General features: G+C 33.8%; 1 protein-coding gene across 1 annotated transcript in view; it reads left to right on the top strand.

Moving 5' to 3' along the window:
• Positions 1-16,265, top strand: part of GRIK2 (glutamate ionotropic receptor kainate type subunit 2) — a 377,958-nt gene that overhangs the window by 104,420 nt on the left and 257,273 nt on the right. Inside the window, exons 2-3 of the mRNA XM_035320853.1 lie at positions 6,029-6,196; positions 10,605-10,862. Coding sequence (XP_035176744.1) covers positions 6,029-6,196; positions 10,605-10,862 — 426 coding nt within the window. The remainder of the gene's footprint in view (positions 1-6,028; positions 6,197-10,604; positions 10,863-16,265) is intronic.

Genomic DNA, 16,265 nt, shown 5'->3' with positions numbered 1-16,265 from the left:
GTCATAAGGTATAATTCATGCCTATACAGTATGTATAAGTTGCATTGAAATTCATAATTCATCTCAAGTTACCTTATATAACTCTATTGGTGTAACATGGAACATATTAGCTCAAGGAATCTGAATATTTTTTAAAGCTTTATATATAAATTTGCTCATTCTAGGAGCAGATGTACCTAATAACTCAGCTTTTGAATAAAAAAGTTTGTTTGTTTGTTTATGGTTTGTTTGGTCTTAATTTTGTTTGATTTTCTTTTTATCCACATTAGCACTTGACAATCTTGTTAAAGAGCCATTGCTTTCTTGTTACTTGGAATTTTTATCAGCAGCACTTATTACTTGTATAATTGTTTGCTCATACTATTTGCTTGTTTCTGTACTCTTTTTTTTTTTTTTTTTTTTTTCCTCCTCCTCGTTGAAGATGTGAAAAGGAAGTAATTGAGAGCCTACAGAAACCAGAAACACCAATACTATGCAATCCAAAGAGCTGGTACATTAGAGGCAGCAATAGTAAAGAATATTTTCCAAATATTATTCAATAACACACTGTAGTCTTCAGATTTTTTTTCCTAAGTACTTAAGTCATAATCCTGTAGTAGCACATACCATATTTTAATGAGGGTAGTGATACTTATGGCAAAAGTGATTTTGGTGAGTTTGTTACTAAGATGAAAACATGACTTATAAGAAACACCCTTATTTAAACCCTAATGGAAACACAAATATTGAATTGAAATATTGAAATGAAACATCATCAGATGTAATACTTAACGATGTTTATTTGTCACATTCAAAACTTTAATCAGTTTGATTTTGAAGATTGATTTTTAATTCTTTTATGGCTATTTTAAGTTTTTCTGCTGTTTCACTGCATTTCTATATAAATGATTTCAAACTGTTTTATTGTAATAATCAGGAAACATTATGAAAAGAAGATGAAATGCTCCAGGCGGTATTGAGGAAAAGCTCTCTCTTGTTAACCTTAGAGACAACATGGAACCAGTAAACTGTTCCAGTTATGCGTTATGTCATGGAAGTAAAAACACCATGTCATAAATGAAAAAAATAAAAATATTTTCATGAAATATAAATTACTGAATGTTTTTTTCACCTTATGGTGTCAGGAAGAAGAGAGCTTTATTTCAAAACCTCTATACACCTCTATACCTTAGAAAACAAGCCACACTGCTTCCAGTCCCTGATAAACAAGTGGATTTACCAATTCTTGCCTCTGCTTATTCAGAGTTCACTGAAGAGTGCAAGTTCTATTTTTTCCATTAAGAAACAAGTTAGTTCTTGATTCTTTGAAAGTCAATGCCTATTCACAGCAAAAATACCACATTTCTCCTTTTTGTTTGAAATGTCTGTGGAAAGAAAACTAGTTCACTAAATATGAGCAATATAGGTAATTCAGACAGACAGTTGCACCTTTCTCCATAATGGTATTCTAAACACCATTTCATTAGAACAAAGATTGCAAATATATATCTTTTAAAAGTTCTTAATTACAAAAGAAATTATTCTGGTTATAGTGAACAGTACAATACAGTTCTTATCTATAGAATAATATTTGAGAAGCTGCATCTCTTCTGTTGTATATTAACAGGTTAGGGATGTCCTTTTTCATTTTCTTCTCTCCTTTTTTTAGATTACATAATACACTTCATAAGAATTGTTTTGGGTTTCTGAAGGAGAAATGAAAAAGAAAAAAAATCTGTGAAAATCTTGAGAGAAGGAAGAAAAGAAGGAAAAAGCAGCTTCTAAACTTACTTAAATAACTTAAATATGTACAAACTCTTGAACATTTAAATATTAAGCATTTAAAATTAAAGAATAATGCTGAAGCTAGTGATGATCACTTATACACTTTACTTTTGGAGAGGTTTCTGCACAGGGATCCAGATGCCCCAAATTTCTTTTACTTTAACAGATCTCAAGCCGTTCAGCAAGTCTTGGTTCAGACATTTTTGTGCATTCATTTGCAGGATCCAATTTTTAGTGCTTATGTGCTTCTGTGATTCCAAAGAGTGTTTTACTGTTTACTGACCTTTTTTTTTTTTTTTTTTTTTTTTTTTTTTTTTTTTTTTAATGCCCAATGCTATGGTAATTGTAGTGCTATTATGGCTTATTTTAAGAAAGAAACTTTTATGAAATGTCATTGTAATTTTAAACTTATGCAAACAAATTCAATAAGGTTTTTGTTCCTTGATATTCTTGATATTTTTGGAAAGAGGAATTGAAAGTTGCATAATTTGAAGATTCATATATATAAATAGGAATTTTACTACTCTAAAGTTTTCTGTGTCTGTCGTGAGGTAGCAGAGAAAAATCAGCTGCTTCCTCTAGGATGTGCTGCTGCTGATCACTCAGAAGAACTTGTTTTTCTGCCTATTATGGTTCTGCATGTGGTGTTAAAATAAGACAAACCCCAACACCTATATTTTCTCAAGCTGTTAGACAGAGATAGGCATTGGTGTGGCTGATTGTTCATGTATCAATGGCAAAATATATGACTGTTCTGTGTGCTTATCTGAGAGCATGCAGTGCATTCCTCAGCTTGATTATTAATAAGGCTATCCCGAATGAAATGGTACACTGGTAGCAGAGAAAAAGCCTTGTTGGGAGGGAACAGCATGATTCAATATGCTATAACAGCTTTGGGAAGTCAGTATCCCTTTACAACTGAGTGCAGCTGAAGTGCAAAGCCAAACCCTTTTATTATTATTATTATTATTATTATTATTATTTTGCTACTATGTACATATTCAGAACAAATACAACAACAAAAAAAGTAAGGACAAGACAGTTTGAAGTTACCCATTGAATTTCTACTTGCACCTTAGGCAAAAATGGAGAAAGCACCCTGTAAAACTTCCCATTACTGTCAATACCTGAACTCATTCATGTGCTGAGTAACCTGAAAATATCTAGATCATAGACTTCCACGCTTAAAAGAGCTCCCAACTTGAGAACAAGGATCTGTTTTATGACTATGTTCTGAAATTCAAAATGTAGATATGTCTCTGCCTAAGCTTCTGCTCTGCTTATTGTGCAAGTTCACAATTGCACACTACATTCAAGAAGTTCAAGGAAAAATTCTGGTGCCCTGAGTGCAGTTCACCAAAGTTCACCAAATCTAGCATTCAGTATGGAGGAGCCTGGCATTTTCAGACATTTTGTATGTTAGAAGGATATGGTGCAGTTTAAAAACTTGTTGATTCTCTTCTTAGTGTTAAGGTTTCAATGAGCCTACCTCGTTCAGCATCCAAAATATTTAATTACGGGATGTAACCCCCCCCCTCTCCCTCCCCCCCACTTCAGCAGACAGATACAGGAGTAGCATAAAACTGAAATGAAAGGAGACTAGTGGAAGTTTAACTTCTTGCAAGCTAGAAAATACAAACACTTAATCTAATCTATATTCTTCTGGGGTTCTTATTTTTTTCATTCAGCATTTATCTAATATGAAATGTGAAAATATTCAGAAGTAGGAAACCAGAAGCTATGGTTTCCTTCCTCCTAGGAAAATATCCTAATCATAAGACAACAAAAACAGGTTGCTCTTCCTACCTCTGGTTTTCTTAGGAATGGAAATTTACCCAGACCATGTGCTGCCAGCTTTGTAGGGGATACATTTATCACAGGGACAGAAAATGTGTGATTGAGGGAAGAAACCACTGAATGGAGCACATGGGAAATTATACATGCTATTGCCACTCACGGGAGATAGGGACTTTGACATCTTCTTAATATTGTCTTACTATATGACTGCCATTACCATTAGGAATTACACAGATATGGGAGGTCAAAACTTATTTTTATTTTTCTTATGCTGAGAATAATGGCTGCATCTTTGACAAGGAATTCCCCATCTCAAACATTTAAGAGATGAGAAGAATAAAAAATACAGGAATAAAGAAGGAAGATTTTAGTGAACTTCATCATATTCATGGAAATCTTTCTTTTAAAGTTATTTATTTTTTTATCTTCTGTGTTAATATCTATATTTAGCATTTATTCATAAATTTTTAGCTTTCTGCAGTATTTTTATGTTTTTTCCCCAGATCAGAATAGAATTCTCCTGTATGTCACAGATTTACAGTGTTCAGATGCAGTAACCACACAAGATCTTGTCCATCAGATATCATTAGAGGTGGGGGGGACAGAGTTGATTAATTCCAAAAGCAGGTTGCCTTTCCTGTTAATTTTGTATTGTTTAAATAAAGATGGTCAATTTTTCAGTTTTGAAAAGTACTAGGCCTATATTTATCTGAATGTCATTCAAGTTACTTTTGTTTTAGCTTCTGAAGTATTGTTAACGTTGGCTACCGATTATGTATAATCTTATATGCTCAACCAGGTTGGATCATTTCCTAATATATCTGTATTTTTCTCATGTTTGTCTCTCCCATCAATGCCTCGTTTTCAGTTTTAGATTAATCATATTTAAGTAATTATTTGTAATGTCTCATTTCACTGGTTAGTACTTGTGCTTTTAAGTTAATATGAATTGAGCCTCTGTCTCTAGGGCTCTCCCCGGGAATTTAAGAGCTTATCTGCAGGAAAAAAGTTAACACCTGTTCTTTCTCCTGAAATGGGAAACAGGCTGGAAGAAGCAGGAGGTTTGCAAAACTGAAAAGCCTTTTTATGTTTAATAATATCTGAAAGGGAAGGAGTTAATAACTAAATACACATTGCTTTTGCTTTAGAAATGGATTATCTAGCTGGGTGCCCAACAAAACTATTTACAAACTGAGACAGTTTGCAAAGTTCAGTCTTAATCAGCTCCTGTACATTCAGATGCTGAGAACTTCCTGATGAGAAAGTAGTATAGTATTGAATAAGATTTTTTTTTGATAATACAAAGCCAGGTAGCAACATTACTTTCAAAAATATGTGCACGTTAAGAGAAAGCGAATGACAAACATTTATTGCACTGATGCAATGCCTGATTTGTCCCTGTATGATAATCTGTGGCTGTCCTCCACATTATTATTCACAGATACTGTTAGCATGAGGACAGAAGAGTCCATACTGATGCTGATAGTTTTGCTGAGCCATTTCATGGCACCATAGTAAGGGCATATCTTTCACCATATCTTTGGCCTTTCCAGACCTATGAATAAATTGTTACCCCAAAACAAGTGTTAATTTACATTTCATGGACAATGATGTCTCATGACAAGATGAGAAGGGCTGAAGTACAGCACTGTTCAACAATCTTGTTTGGTTCATTTAAGATTAAGTCTGGCTCAGAAACATGCTAGAAATTGTCTGTCATTTGGGGCATCTCGTACTCTGGTAGTACGCTTGGCCGATGCTTTTGCTTTGTGATGGAGCTTTATGTAGAGTATAGTTAATTCCTCTGTTGAGAATGAGGCTAACATGATGCAGCTCAGTGCAGATGATGAAAATTTGAATCTTTGGTCAACATATTTATCAGTTCAGACACACAGTCATCCTAAAATGTCTATACATCTGCATTTTTAGAGGCAGTCTGGGGCATCTCAGTAACATCCTCCTTGTTGTGCTGCATTTGCATTGAATTCTCAGTTCATTATAGCTGCATAATAAGTCTAGGAACAATAGAAAACAAGACTCCAGAAATCTTGCCCTTGCACATGTGGAAGGGGTAAATTCAGTCCTTTCCAGTTTAACCATGTAAAATAATTACTTATTCTTGATCCCTAATCTATTTTGCTTCTAAATAATGTGGTTATTTTATACTGTCTTTTTATTCACAATAGTAAAGTAAATGTAAAAACAAACAAAAAAACCAGCACAAATTTCCTTTAAGGTAAGTTTGATTAAAATATACTGTTAGTGTATAGTTTGAGTCAAACCTCACTGAAATCATGAGATATTTTGCATTAGTTGCACTGTTATTAAGTGCTTATTAAGGCTTATTAAGCTACCAATCATTAAAAATGTTCCTGTATGCTATTTTGGCTTAATAGTGTTTTTTTTTTTTTTTTTTTTTTTTTTTTTTTTTCTTTTCTTTTTCCTTTCTCCCCTCCCTCACTACCAGGAGGTATTTTTGAGTGCGTGGAATCTGGTCCAATGGGAGCAGAAGAATTAGCCTTCAGATTTGCTGTGAACACAATCAACAGAAACAGAACTCTTCTGCCGAACACCACATTAACGTACGACACCCAAAAGATAAATCTCTATGACAGTTTTGAAGCATCCAAAAAAGGTAACCTTTTGCATATTTAATTTCTTTAATCAGCAGATGACTCCCTTGCTTTACCTACTTGAAAAATTGTCTGTCCATAAAACCATATGCAATGACACTGTAAAAGGTTGTGCCTGACATCAAAGAAATGTTTTAAAGACTTCATTTTGAAGACTGTAATGGTAACTATTTGAAAATTTAATGTCAGCTTTTCTCCCACTGCCCTGTCCAAAAGCTATTTCTTTAAATGTTTAAAATTGCAAATTAATTTTTTTTTATTTTTTTTTTTTGAGCTTTGTGATTAGGGTGTTTTTGAGATCAGCTCCTCTGCAATTAGAAAACACTACCACCAGATTTTTTCTGCAAAATGCCAGCTGCTCCCAACTTCCAGTGAACTTGGAAGTAGAAGGGAGTTCAGCCCACAAAACTAATTATTCAATGGTATATATAATTCAGTTATTCAATGGACTATATGCCATTAGGCCTATTCAGAGTGGCTTATTTCAGAATTGTTAGTCATGTAACAGAACCCTTTTGTACAGGTGCAAATGTCAATGTGTTTTACTTGAGTTGCATTGCATGAGCTGTAATGTTTCAGTGCCTTCCTCACCCATGCAGGAGTTATCCATGGGTTAGGCTTTCCCTGAACACAAAGTACTTCATAATACCAGAAATGAACGCTTTATAGATGGGAATATGATATAGCGCTTTCAATATTACCAGCAAAACTTAATCTGAAGCCATAAGGTAAATAAAATTGGGTTCTTATTATAGAAGCAGTTTCTATCTGCTGTTTCCAACATCTTTAGACAAAAGCCTACAAAGAAAGCCCCCTCCTTCATTAAGTCTGCTCCATATCTAGATGTGAACTTTTATGACTTCATGGCTAAAATTTCATTTCCAGATATTCAACAAGGCTCCAATTCAATTTTAAGTATTTAATCATTTTAACTACATCTCTGCTAATATCTTTAGCATATGTATGTCTTGCATACTTAATCAGCTGTGTTTTTCAAAGGAGAGCAAGCAGTTATAGTATTGCACATTTTATATAAGTTTAAAAATTAGGTCTGTTTTTTTTTTTTTTTTTTTTACCATGTTGTTACCAGCTGAACATCTAGACCTCAGAAGTTTCAGAAGTTTTCTCCAAACTATAAACGATTTTCTTAAAATAATAATAATAATAAAAAAAATGAACACTTCCTAAATTTTCAAATCTTTGATTCTCACAAAGATTATTTTGAGATTGCTTTACATTCAAGTCTACAACATTGTGATGCCACATGCAAGTTGTACTCCATCATTGCCATGCTCTAGAAAGTACAAAACCTAGTAAATTCTATATGCACTTTATAGGTGAAAATACAGAAATGTGATGACAGAACTTAGTAGGACTGGATTTTGCACTGTATTGCGTATTTAACAGCATGCTTTTTTTAAAAAATAAATTGAAGAGCCAAATTCATGTGAGTGTTATTCTTAAGCAAATAAGGGTAAAAGGATAAGAGGTCAACCTTATGGCAGGTTTCAACCTTGTCTGCCAAGTGATCTGGATTTTTGGTGCTAAGTGGAATTAAAACATTTGTAGCTACATTAGAAATGCTACTTGGGAGAAGCTGCTCTGTCAAAATATACACAAAGTACAACTTTAAAGTGAAATATAATACTGATTAAAATCAGTCTAGAAACAATGAGAAATACTTTTTTCCTCTTTTGTTGCAACATGCAGAGTTAATCTTGCTAACCTATTTTTCCTGTTTATTAGTCAAATTAACCATTCTAATATAAGGCTGTCTCTTTGCTGAAGAAATTTGAGAAATGGGGTGATCTACCTTTCTAATGCATATTTTTTGAATTGTTATTCTGATATTTTGGGTAATGGGTTAAAGAAGGTTCTGAGAGAACTCTTTCTATCTCAGCCAACAGTGAATGAATGGGTTGATCCTTAATTCTGGCCTCTCCTTTCTCTTTTCCTCCCCGTCTCCCAAATTCTACTGCTTCCTGACTCCAGTGCATTCTGTCTTGTGAAATTTAATGACATAGTTTCTCCTCATTCCTGAGGGAGGATGTAAGGAGTGGAGCTATCTGTTTTGGGATCTTTAAGTCTTTCTGGAGATGACAACACTACTTCTAGTCCTTACTTAGGGTAAGGCTTGAAGGCTCCAAGCCAAGCTAGCGATAATATGATGTTGCTAATTCTTGATAGAATAGAACAGTTCAAGTTAGAATGACAAAATGTCATTGATTGGATATATTGAATAGATTGGATATATCCATTGTTCCCACTTACATCTTGCATGAAAATTCAAGTCTTTATTTGTAACTAGGCTGTATCAAAATCTGTGTAATCTTCCAGTGCTAATAGCTTTTTGCCTCATCAATTCACAATACAGCCAACTACATTTGTGCTGACAGGTGCTTTAGTTCAGAACCAAAGGCTAAAGGTTAACATAAAATGGTTCATTTTGTTATGATGGCTCCAACGCAGAGTTTTAACAATGAGGTTTAAGCATTTGACTCATTTTGTGGTTCATGATTATGTCCATTAGTGAGCAGGCAGGCATTGCATCAAAAATAGCCTGTTTAGACCTCTTAGTAACACATACTTTTGAAGTTGAATACAAATGAAATATTAATGGATTTTTAAAGGTACTATACCAAAGAGCAACCTGAAGGCAAGATGATATTTCCAAGAAACTATTTCAGTGAAGAATAATATAAATGCAAACAAAATATCCCTCAATGCAGTACAAAAATTGGTATGCATCTGATTGAGCCAGTGCCGTATTAAATCACGTGTGAAAGCATTGCATTCAAATCTCAGAAACAGAGGAAAAAAAAAAAAAGCCCATTGAAAAGCCATCTGGTAGCTATTGCTGTTGTTAGTGATCCCATTTACTGACATTTGCATAAAGCTTGTTGATTACTCTTAGGAAGGGCAATATTAGCATAAATGTTTTTTTTTATCAAGCTAGTCATTTAGGCCCTGATCCGATACTCAGTAATGCAATGGAGATCCTGTGTGTATACAAGAAGTTCATTTAAACCACTGGTGCTCTGCAAGAATAAAAAGGTGTGCCAGCACAGTTTCTGGAATGCACTTAAGACACTTAGCAGTATTTTTGTCATGTTGAAAAGGACTGACATCCACAATTAAAACAATTAATTTTGCTTTGCTGAGAAAAAAATAATGAAGTAAAATTTGTTTCTACTGCTTCTTTCCTCAGCTGTCATGAACATTGATGGTAGTGTAACAATGTTAATCAATCAAACCTCGATCGGATGTATTAATCAATACTCACATCCACATTGGATTATGGAGATACTTTTCATTGCTTCTCTCTAACAAACAGGCTGTATTCTTAGAAGGCAGAACCTGTTGTGTTCCAGAACTGCATATTCATAGAGGTTATTTCTATAGTGGCAATCTGAACTGGAGCAGGGCATGGGCTGAAGCACTGGTCTCCAGTACTGCCTAATTCTCCCGGCTTCTTTCTATTATGTGAAAACTCATGTTCTGCAAGATAAAGCTGGAGCATACAGCAGGAAATAATACAGACCAGAGACTGCTAATGCACAGGATATATGAGGCCACCCTATATTGGAAAGACAAACACTAAGCCACTTTATTGCAGCAGTATCATGACAGTGACTCTCAGGGCCAGTTTTGTGTTTATTAATATAGGTGCAGCAAAATAGAGTATTTCCAGTGTTTAAGAATTAACACTGTTTTTTTTTTTTTATTATTATTATTATTTTTTCTTTTTTTTTTCTTTTTTTTTTTTCTTTTTTTTTTTCTTTTTTTCTATTTTATTTTTTCCACTAGCAGATAGCAATTTATTTTTCTTTTATGGAAAATGTTGGTATTTTTCTAGTCGACATATATACTTTTCAGATACAGAAATTCAAATGGCCATTTCAATGTAATTCATCATTTGCTTGACACTTAACTGGAATTCACTTAAGATATACAATTTCTAAGTATTTAGGATCACAATAGAAATAGTATTGATGGATTGAGGAAGATGTTAATGTTTAAACAGCCTAGATTAGAATACTGTCTCATATGGCCCTTTTCCAAATGGAAGATGCAGCTGAGCATAAATCTCTTCTCTCGTCTGTGTTTTTTACAAGATGCACAATTGCTGGCCTTTGTGACTTCCAGTGACATAGAAGTGTTTAATAAATGTAGCTGAGCACTATTTAGTTGTTAAGTGTTGCTATTTATCAGCTCACGGTCAAAGCCTAAAAATGTAGTCTGAAGTTGAAAACTGTGTTTAAAAAAAAAAAAAAAAAAAAAGTGTTACAGAAGAAAGAATCTCTCTCAGTTTGGTTTCATGGAGAGCCTTTATTTAATATGAATTGTGCAACCTTCTGGCATACTGCCTTCTTTCCTCTCATCATTGACAGACTTCTGTCTCCTCTTCAGCCTGTGATCAGCTGTCCCTTGGGGTGGCTGCCATCTTTGGACCATCTCATAGCTCCTCAGCTAATGCTGTGCAATCCATCTGCAATGCTTTGGGTGTTCCACATATCCAGACCCGCTGGAAACATCAAGTGTCAGACAACAAGGACTCCTTCTATGTCAGTCTCTATCCAGACTTTTCTTCACTCAGCCGTGCCATCCTTGACCTTGTGCAGTTCTTCAAGTGGAAGACAGTTACTGTTGTTTACGATGACAGCACTGGTAAGGCTAAAGTATTAGAGTATGTGCAGATATATTCACATATCCAAGTAGAAGGAGGAGTGGTGTCGCTACAGTTACAGCTTTATTTTAAGAAAACTTAATCTAAATTACAAGAAATTCTATTGGCAGGGTAGTGTATAATAAATATATATTTGCATAACAAAATATATTTGTATATATATATGCGTATAACAAAATGTGGATTTATTAGAGTAAGTATTCTCAAAAGTATGCCTCATTTTCTGAAATCTGTGTGTCTGCGCTTGCAGCTGTCATGGTCTTTGTTTACCTCTGTATTTTAACAGTTGCTAACAGCTATGTCTTTTGATTTTATTTAAAACTTAGATTTTGAAGAAAAATAACTTGAAAGATGTACTAGAATGCCTGGTCAAATAGAACAGTTAAATTCTATTGCTGCTTCTGGCTTTAGCTAAGTTAGAAATCAGATGCTATATTTGTTTAGAATTTCCGTATCTTCATTTTTAGAGAGATTTGCAGAAGGAGTCCTGTTTTTGGCTGGTATGAGTTGAAAACAAAGGAAGTTTGGAGGCTTGTTTTGCAGATAATTCATATGAGTTAAAAATTAACTCCTGATTTTCCAGCAGAAATATACCAGTTTGCTACATATCCCTTAACTGCACCTTAAAATTTCTATTTTGCCCTGAAAATGGCATTAGATTTGAAAAATCTTTTTAAAAACATAAATTTAAAAAGGTAAGTCTGATTTGAGGTTTATTTAGTGGAGGTTAGAACTAAAAGCTGGTAAGAGCTTTTATCTTGCAGTAATGGAAAGCACAAGGAAGCCACCCAGACAAATGAGATATATTTAATCTTCTTGAAAATGTTACAAACTTCTTCCAGGCTTGCTTTCTCATAGTTTATTGGGCTGGAAGATTGTTGATACTTTTATTACATAACACTACCATCTATCTAAAACAGAAATACAAAAATGAAATTAAGAAACCATCAATATGTGTTACATGGTAAGGCTACATGTAGTGAGACTAACTCTGCTAGATAAACCACTTACAGAAGGACAGAATGACTGCTTCCTATTTAAGTTCAAATAACGTGTGTGTATCTAGTAAACAGTGAGAAGGGAACAGTCAGAGATGGCAGGGCATAAAATTATATGTAACCAATTTATTTCTTCATGCCTTTAAAGGAAAAAACAAAACAAAACAAAAAAAAACAGAAACAAAAGCAGGTCATTGAAGTTTAGAGGCTGCCTTTCTAGAAGTTTCTTGGCTGAAGGTACCAAAAGCATAATCAAGCTTCTGATTTCAAGGTTATTTTTACAGACTTAAGGCAAGAAATATCGAGCTTGTTATTTTATTTAATTAATTAATATATTTTTAAAAATTCTTGTATTCTTTTGAAATAGGACCGGAAGTGAGAAGAAACTCTTGAATTTTAATCAAATGAAGATTGGAAAAGTAATTAGTGATTGTAACTTTCTCACTTCCAACAGCAACAACAACAAAGAATTAATCAAAATATTTATTGTTTAATGGGCTCTCTAAAGTCCATGCTTTATGAAAGAGATATGTTGTTATCTTATCTGATCTTATAAAGAATGCTTCAAAGTCAGGGTATAAGTAGAAATAAGAATGAAGATGGAAATGTTTTTTTTTCCTTGTGTTTGGTATGATCTACCAGTAACTACTGTAAACATTAGAGAAAGAAGAGCATGAGATCTTTTTTAAAAAAATGTGGGTGGAGATTAAGAATAAATAAGGAAGTTTAGGAATTTATTTATTTATTTCAAATAAACATAAAGTATTATTTCCTGAAAATATTCACATTATATTTATATTTTTTTCTTGGGTTTCCAGGCCCTTCATATTAATATACTTGCTGTTAACAATAACCTGCTGATAACGTTAGTCTCAGCTACATCTTTCTTCTTGAAATCTATTGCACTCTGAGGAGACAGAAAAAAAATAAATTAAAAAAGTAATCCTCTTTTTTTTTTTTTTTGTGGTATTGCTGTAAGTAAAATTAAATTATACTTTTTAAGACTGTCAGTTTTTTTGTTGTTGTTGTTGTTGTTTGTTTTGTTTTTTTAGCAGGATCCCCTTTGGACAACTCAGTCAGTTTAGGCAGGACACACAGGTGGGAAGTCCACAGCATCATCTGCCTTTGAAGTACAGATGGAAACAACTCTTAGCTATGAGAAACTGTCAGTCTTCAAGCAGAGTTTAAATCTTTTTATAGTTCAGCTGCAATTTTTTTTTTTGGGGGGGGTGAGGTGTGGGGAGGGAAGAAACCTTTTGAAAGGAAGTACTTCCTTCATCTGAGGAAGACACTATCTCCAGCCATGAGATAAGACAAAGCTGAATTGTGAACCTGTGTCTGAAACTGAACACGATAGTTTTGTCTGAAACTAAGTATTGTAAGAGTCCTTATGCCATTAAGAATTAGTTTCAAATTCATTAAACTGAAGACAATGGAGGCAAATAATTTACCACTTTATATGTTTCTTTCATTTGGCCAGTGATTCCTTAATATAAGATGGATATCATATTTTCACCTCCTTTGTTTGTCTTTTAATCACCCACGTTATTCTCTTTGGAAATGCTGTTTAGGGTGATAATGCATGCCTTGTTTTATGATATTTTTTGAGTTATGGATTTTCTTCTTCTGAATGAACAGTTCCCAAAAGGACCCTTTTCAAGACAACCTTTTTTTTCTATAGCAGTTAAATTTGGACATTGTTGCTAATTGTTATTTTTGTGTGTGTGTATGCCAAATTTACATTATGTATTCCTGTTATTACTTTATAAATATGGATAGAAGGGGAGATGATACTTTAAATATAAATAGAAAGCATGCATATGTCTAGATTATTCTCAAGATAACATTAAGTCAAGACTGAGGAGTTGCACACATGCCAAATTCTTAGAAGACTCTAGGTCCATTCTGAGGAAAGGTATACAAGTTCTTAATTCCTTCAGTATTTCTTGAGCAAGTGGAAAAAGCTGTGTGGTTATTTGACACTGCGATCAGTAAAAGCCCATGACAATCTAGTGTCATTCCCAGGAATGCACTGGAAACTGATACTTCAAGTGCACACTTCAACTGTTCTGACAGCACCATTGTGTCCTACTGCATGCATCTACTATACATGCAATCTTATATGAAGGAAAGACAGTTATGTGATTGTAACAGGATGAAGGTGGTATAGAGCATGACAATCCATGTTTAAAGCCCAGTTTGAAAAAAGAGACATTTGGAATCCCAGGCTCCCTTTACAACGAACATCCACCCATCTAAATGTTTACCACAAAGAAGATTTATTACTGGTTTGTTTGTTTCCGTAGTCAAAGTACTCTCCATGTATTCTCTGTGGAGGAATCACTGTGTATCTTGCTACTAAATTAAGAAAAGCCATAAACAAGTTGCTTCTAATGCATAGATCAGAACCTAGGTCTAGGAACTAGGTGCTTCTTCCAACTCTCCCCATGCAGAAATGGCTAAGCCAGAGAAAGTTAACCTGTGGAGTCCAGTCTGGTCAGAATATTGGGTTGTCTTGTGCTGATCAGACCTGCCTCACAGGTTCAGGAGCCTGAGGAAAGCAGGAAAGCACAGGAGAAACTGGAAGTGGTGTCCTGCTGAAATGGGGACAGAGATGCTTCTAAAAGGATATGATCAGTAACACTAGAGAGAGCAAAGGACAGGTCGAATACAGCATAATGAGAAAGAGTTGAGCCTCTACAAATAGGATGAAATAGAAGAATAAGCTAGAAAGGTTAATTCTATTTTGTCTCAGTAATTGGGATAAGGTAATGAAAATAAAAATGACCACAGAATATGCAAAGGTATTAATATAATGAAGATTTCTGTCTTGGTACTTAGGGAGTGGACATTGTGACAGTTGGTAGATGAGCCTGTTTTTTCAGGGAAGAAAAAGTTTGTCTTTTTCTGTGAATTTGTGTTTGAACACTACTGCACTGACTTTTTTGCTTCAAATAATAGCTATGTTCTGCTTCCTTCTGTGATTTGTTTCTCCCTTCATCTTAACTCTCATGAGACTTTTTTCATGTAGTCCATCTGTTATACAGACTAAAAATTGGAATCAGGCTCATGAAAATTTTTCTTGCTAGTCTAAAGATAAGTATTGTTTCCTGTGACCCATATAAACTGCAAAGTACATTCGTTTTAACTAGACTTTCCCATAAAAGAATTGGCAGGATGTAACCAGAGGTTGGTTAGTTTTTATTTTTTTTTTCTTAAAATAACTTATGGTCTCTTTGTTAATTTAATACCATTAAACTGTCCCTGGATGCTAATTAAATCATTTCAGTTTACAGATTTGCTACAGTCAATTGTCTTTAGGAAAGAAAAGGGGGAAAATGACAGTATATTCATCAGCTGCATGTCATAATGGTTTAAATTGGTCTCAAAGCAGTGATTTATTTTCTTCAAAATATTTAAATTTCAAGGACATGTTCCAATTTCTATGATAAAGAGAGTAGATAAATTCCAAATAATTTTGTGAATCCCAGAGAACCCCAGAGCAAAGTATACATGAATGGTTAGATTCTGGACCTTTTAAATTATGCTGGAACTTGTACTGGCAACTAATGCTTTATGCAGATCAAGTTGATGTAAACAGGGTTCTGATTTTTTTTTTCTTAATTAACATTTGTTTTGGTCTTGGGTGAATGAGTATAAACATCAAAAATCTGTTGCATCTATGAACAGAAGCCTAAGCAAAAGCCAGAAAAAAATTACTTCAGAAATAAAAATGTTTTCTCTTGGTCTACAGTACTGAAACAAGTGATTTAATTTAAATGAAAGAAAAAGATGCCATTTTGTTGATATTTCTATAAATAAAACTAGAATTTCCTTATTGAGACCAGTATTAAAATTCAAATTTCTTATTTCTGTATTTCATGTATCTTATTTTCAGATATTTTGAGATTTTTTATTTTTTTATTTTTTTTTATTTTATTTTTCTCCTTTGCAGTTATTGTAAGTTTATACTAATAGAAATTACATATCTTAGGGAAAATGGGTGTATGGTGATCGTAGGTGAGTAACATTGCTGAAAGATTAAGGACAAAATTTTGTCCTTGGAAAAAAAAATAATAAAATTTTACTGATTCAAAGTAAAACTCAGCTCAGGAAGAAAATTTCTGTCCATGTATTATATACATAGTACACTCTAAAGATGAGAAGAAGTGTTTAAGAAACTTTAGAGAACAGTCATATAAATGAAGAAGGATAGAAAATGAGGTAGTCTGAAAAGGGCTGCTCAAATCTCTGTTTCTCTGTAAATAAGTTGAGCAACCCCTAAATTCATGTGAAAAGCTGTTTTCCTTTATAAACTAATCTGCATAACTAAGGTCTGTCCTTAGCAGAATGAGAAAGGAGGAATGAAATGTGTTGAGAATGGTG

This window comes from Oxyura jamaicensis, chromosome 3 (assembly GCF_011077185.1).
Source record: "Oxyura jamaicensis isolate SHBP4307 breed ruddy duck chromosome 3, BPBGC_Ojam_1.0, whole genome shotgun sequence".
In the NCBI taxonomy this organism is placed as follows: domain Eukaryota; kingdom Metazoa; phylum Chordata; class Aves; order Anseriformes; family Anatidae; genus Oxyura; species Oxyura jamaicensis.
The sequence above is the reverse complement of the archived record's forward strand: the minus strand, read 5'-3'. Positions and strand labels throughout refer to the sequence as shown.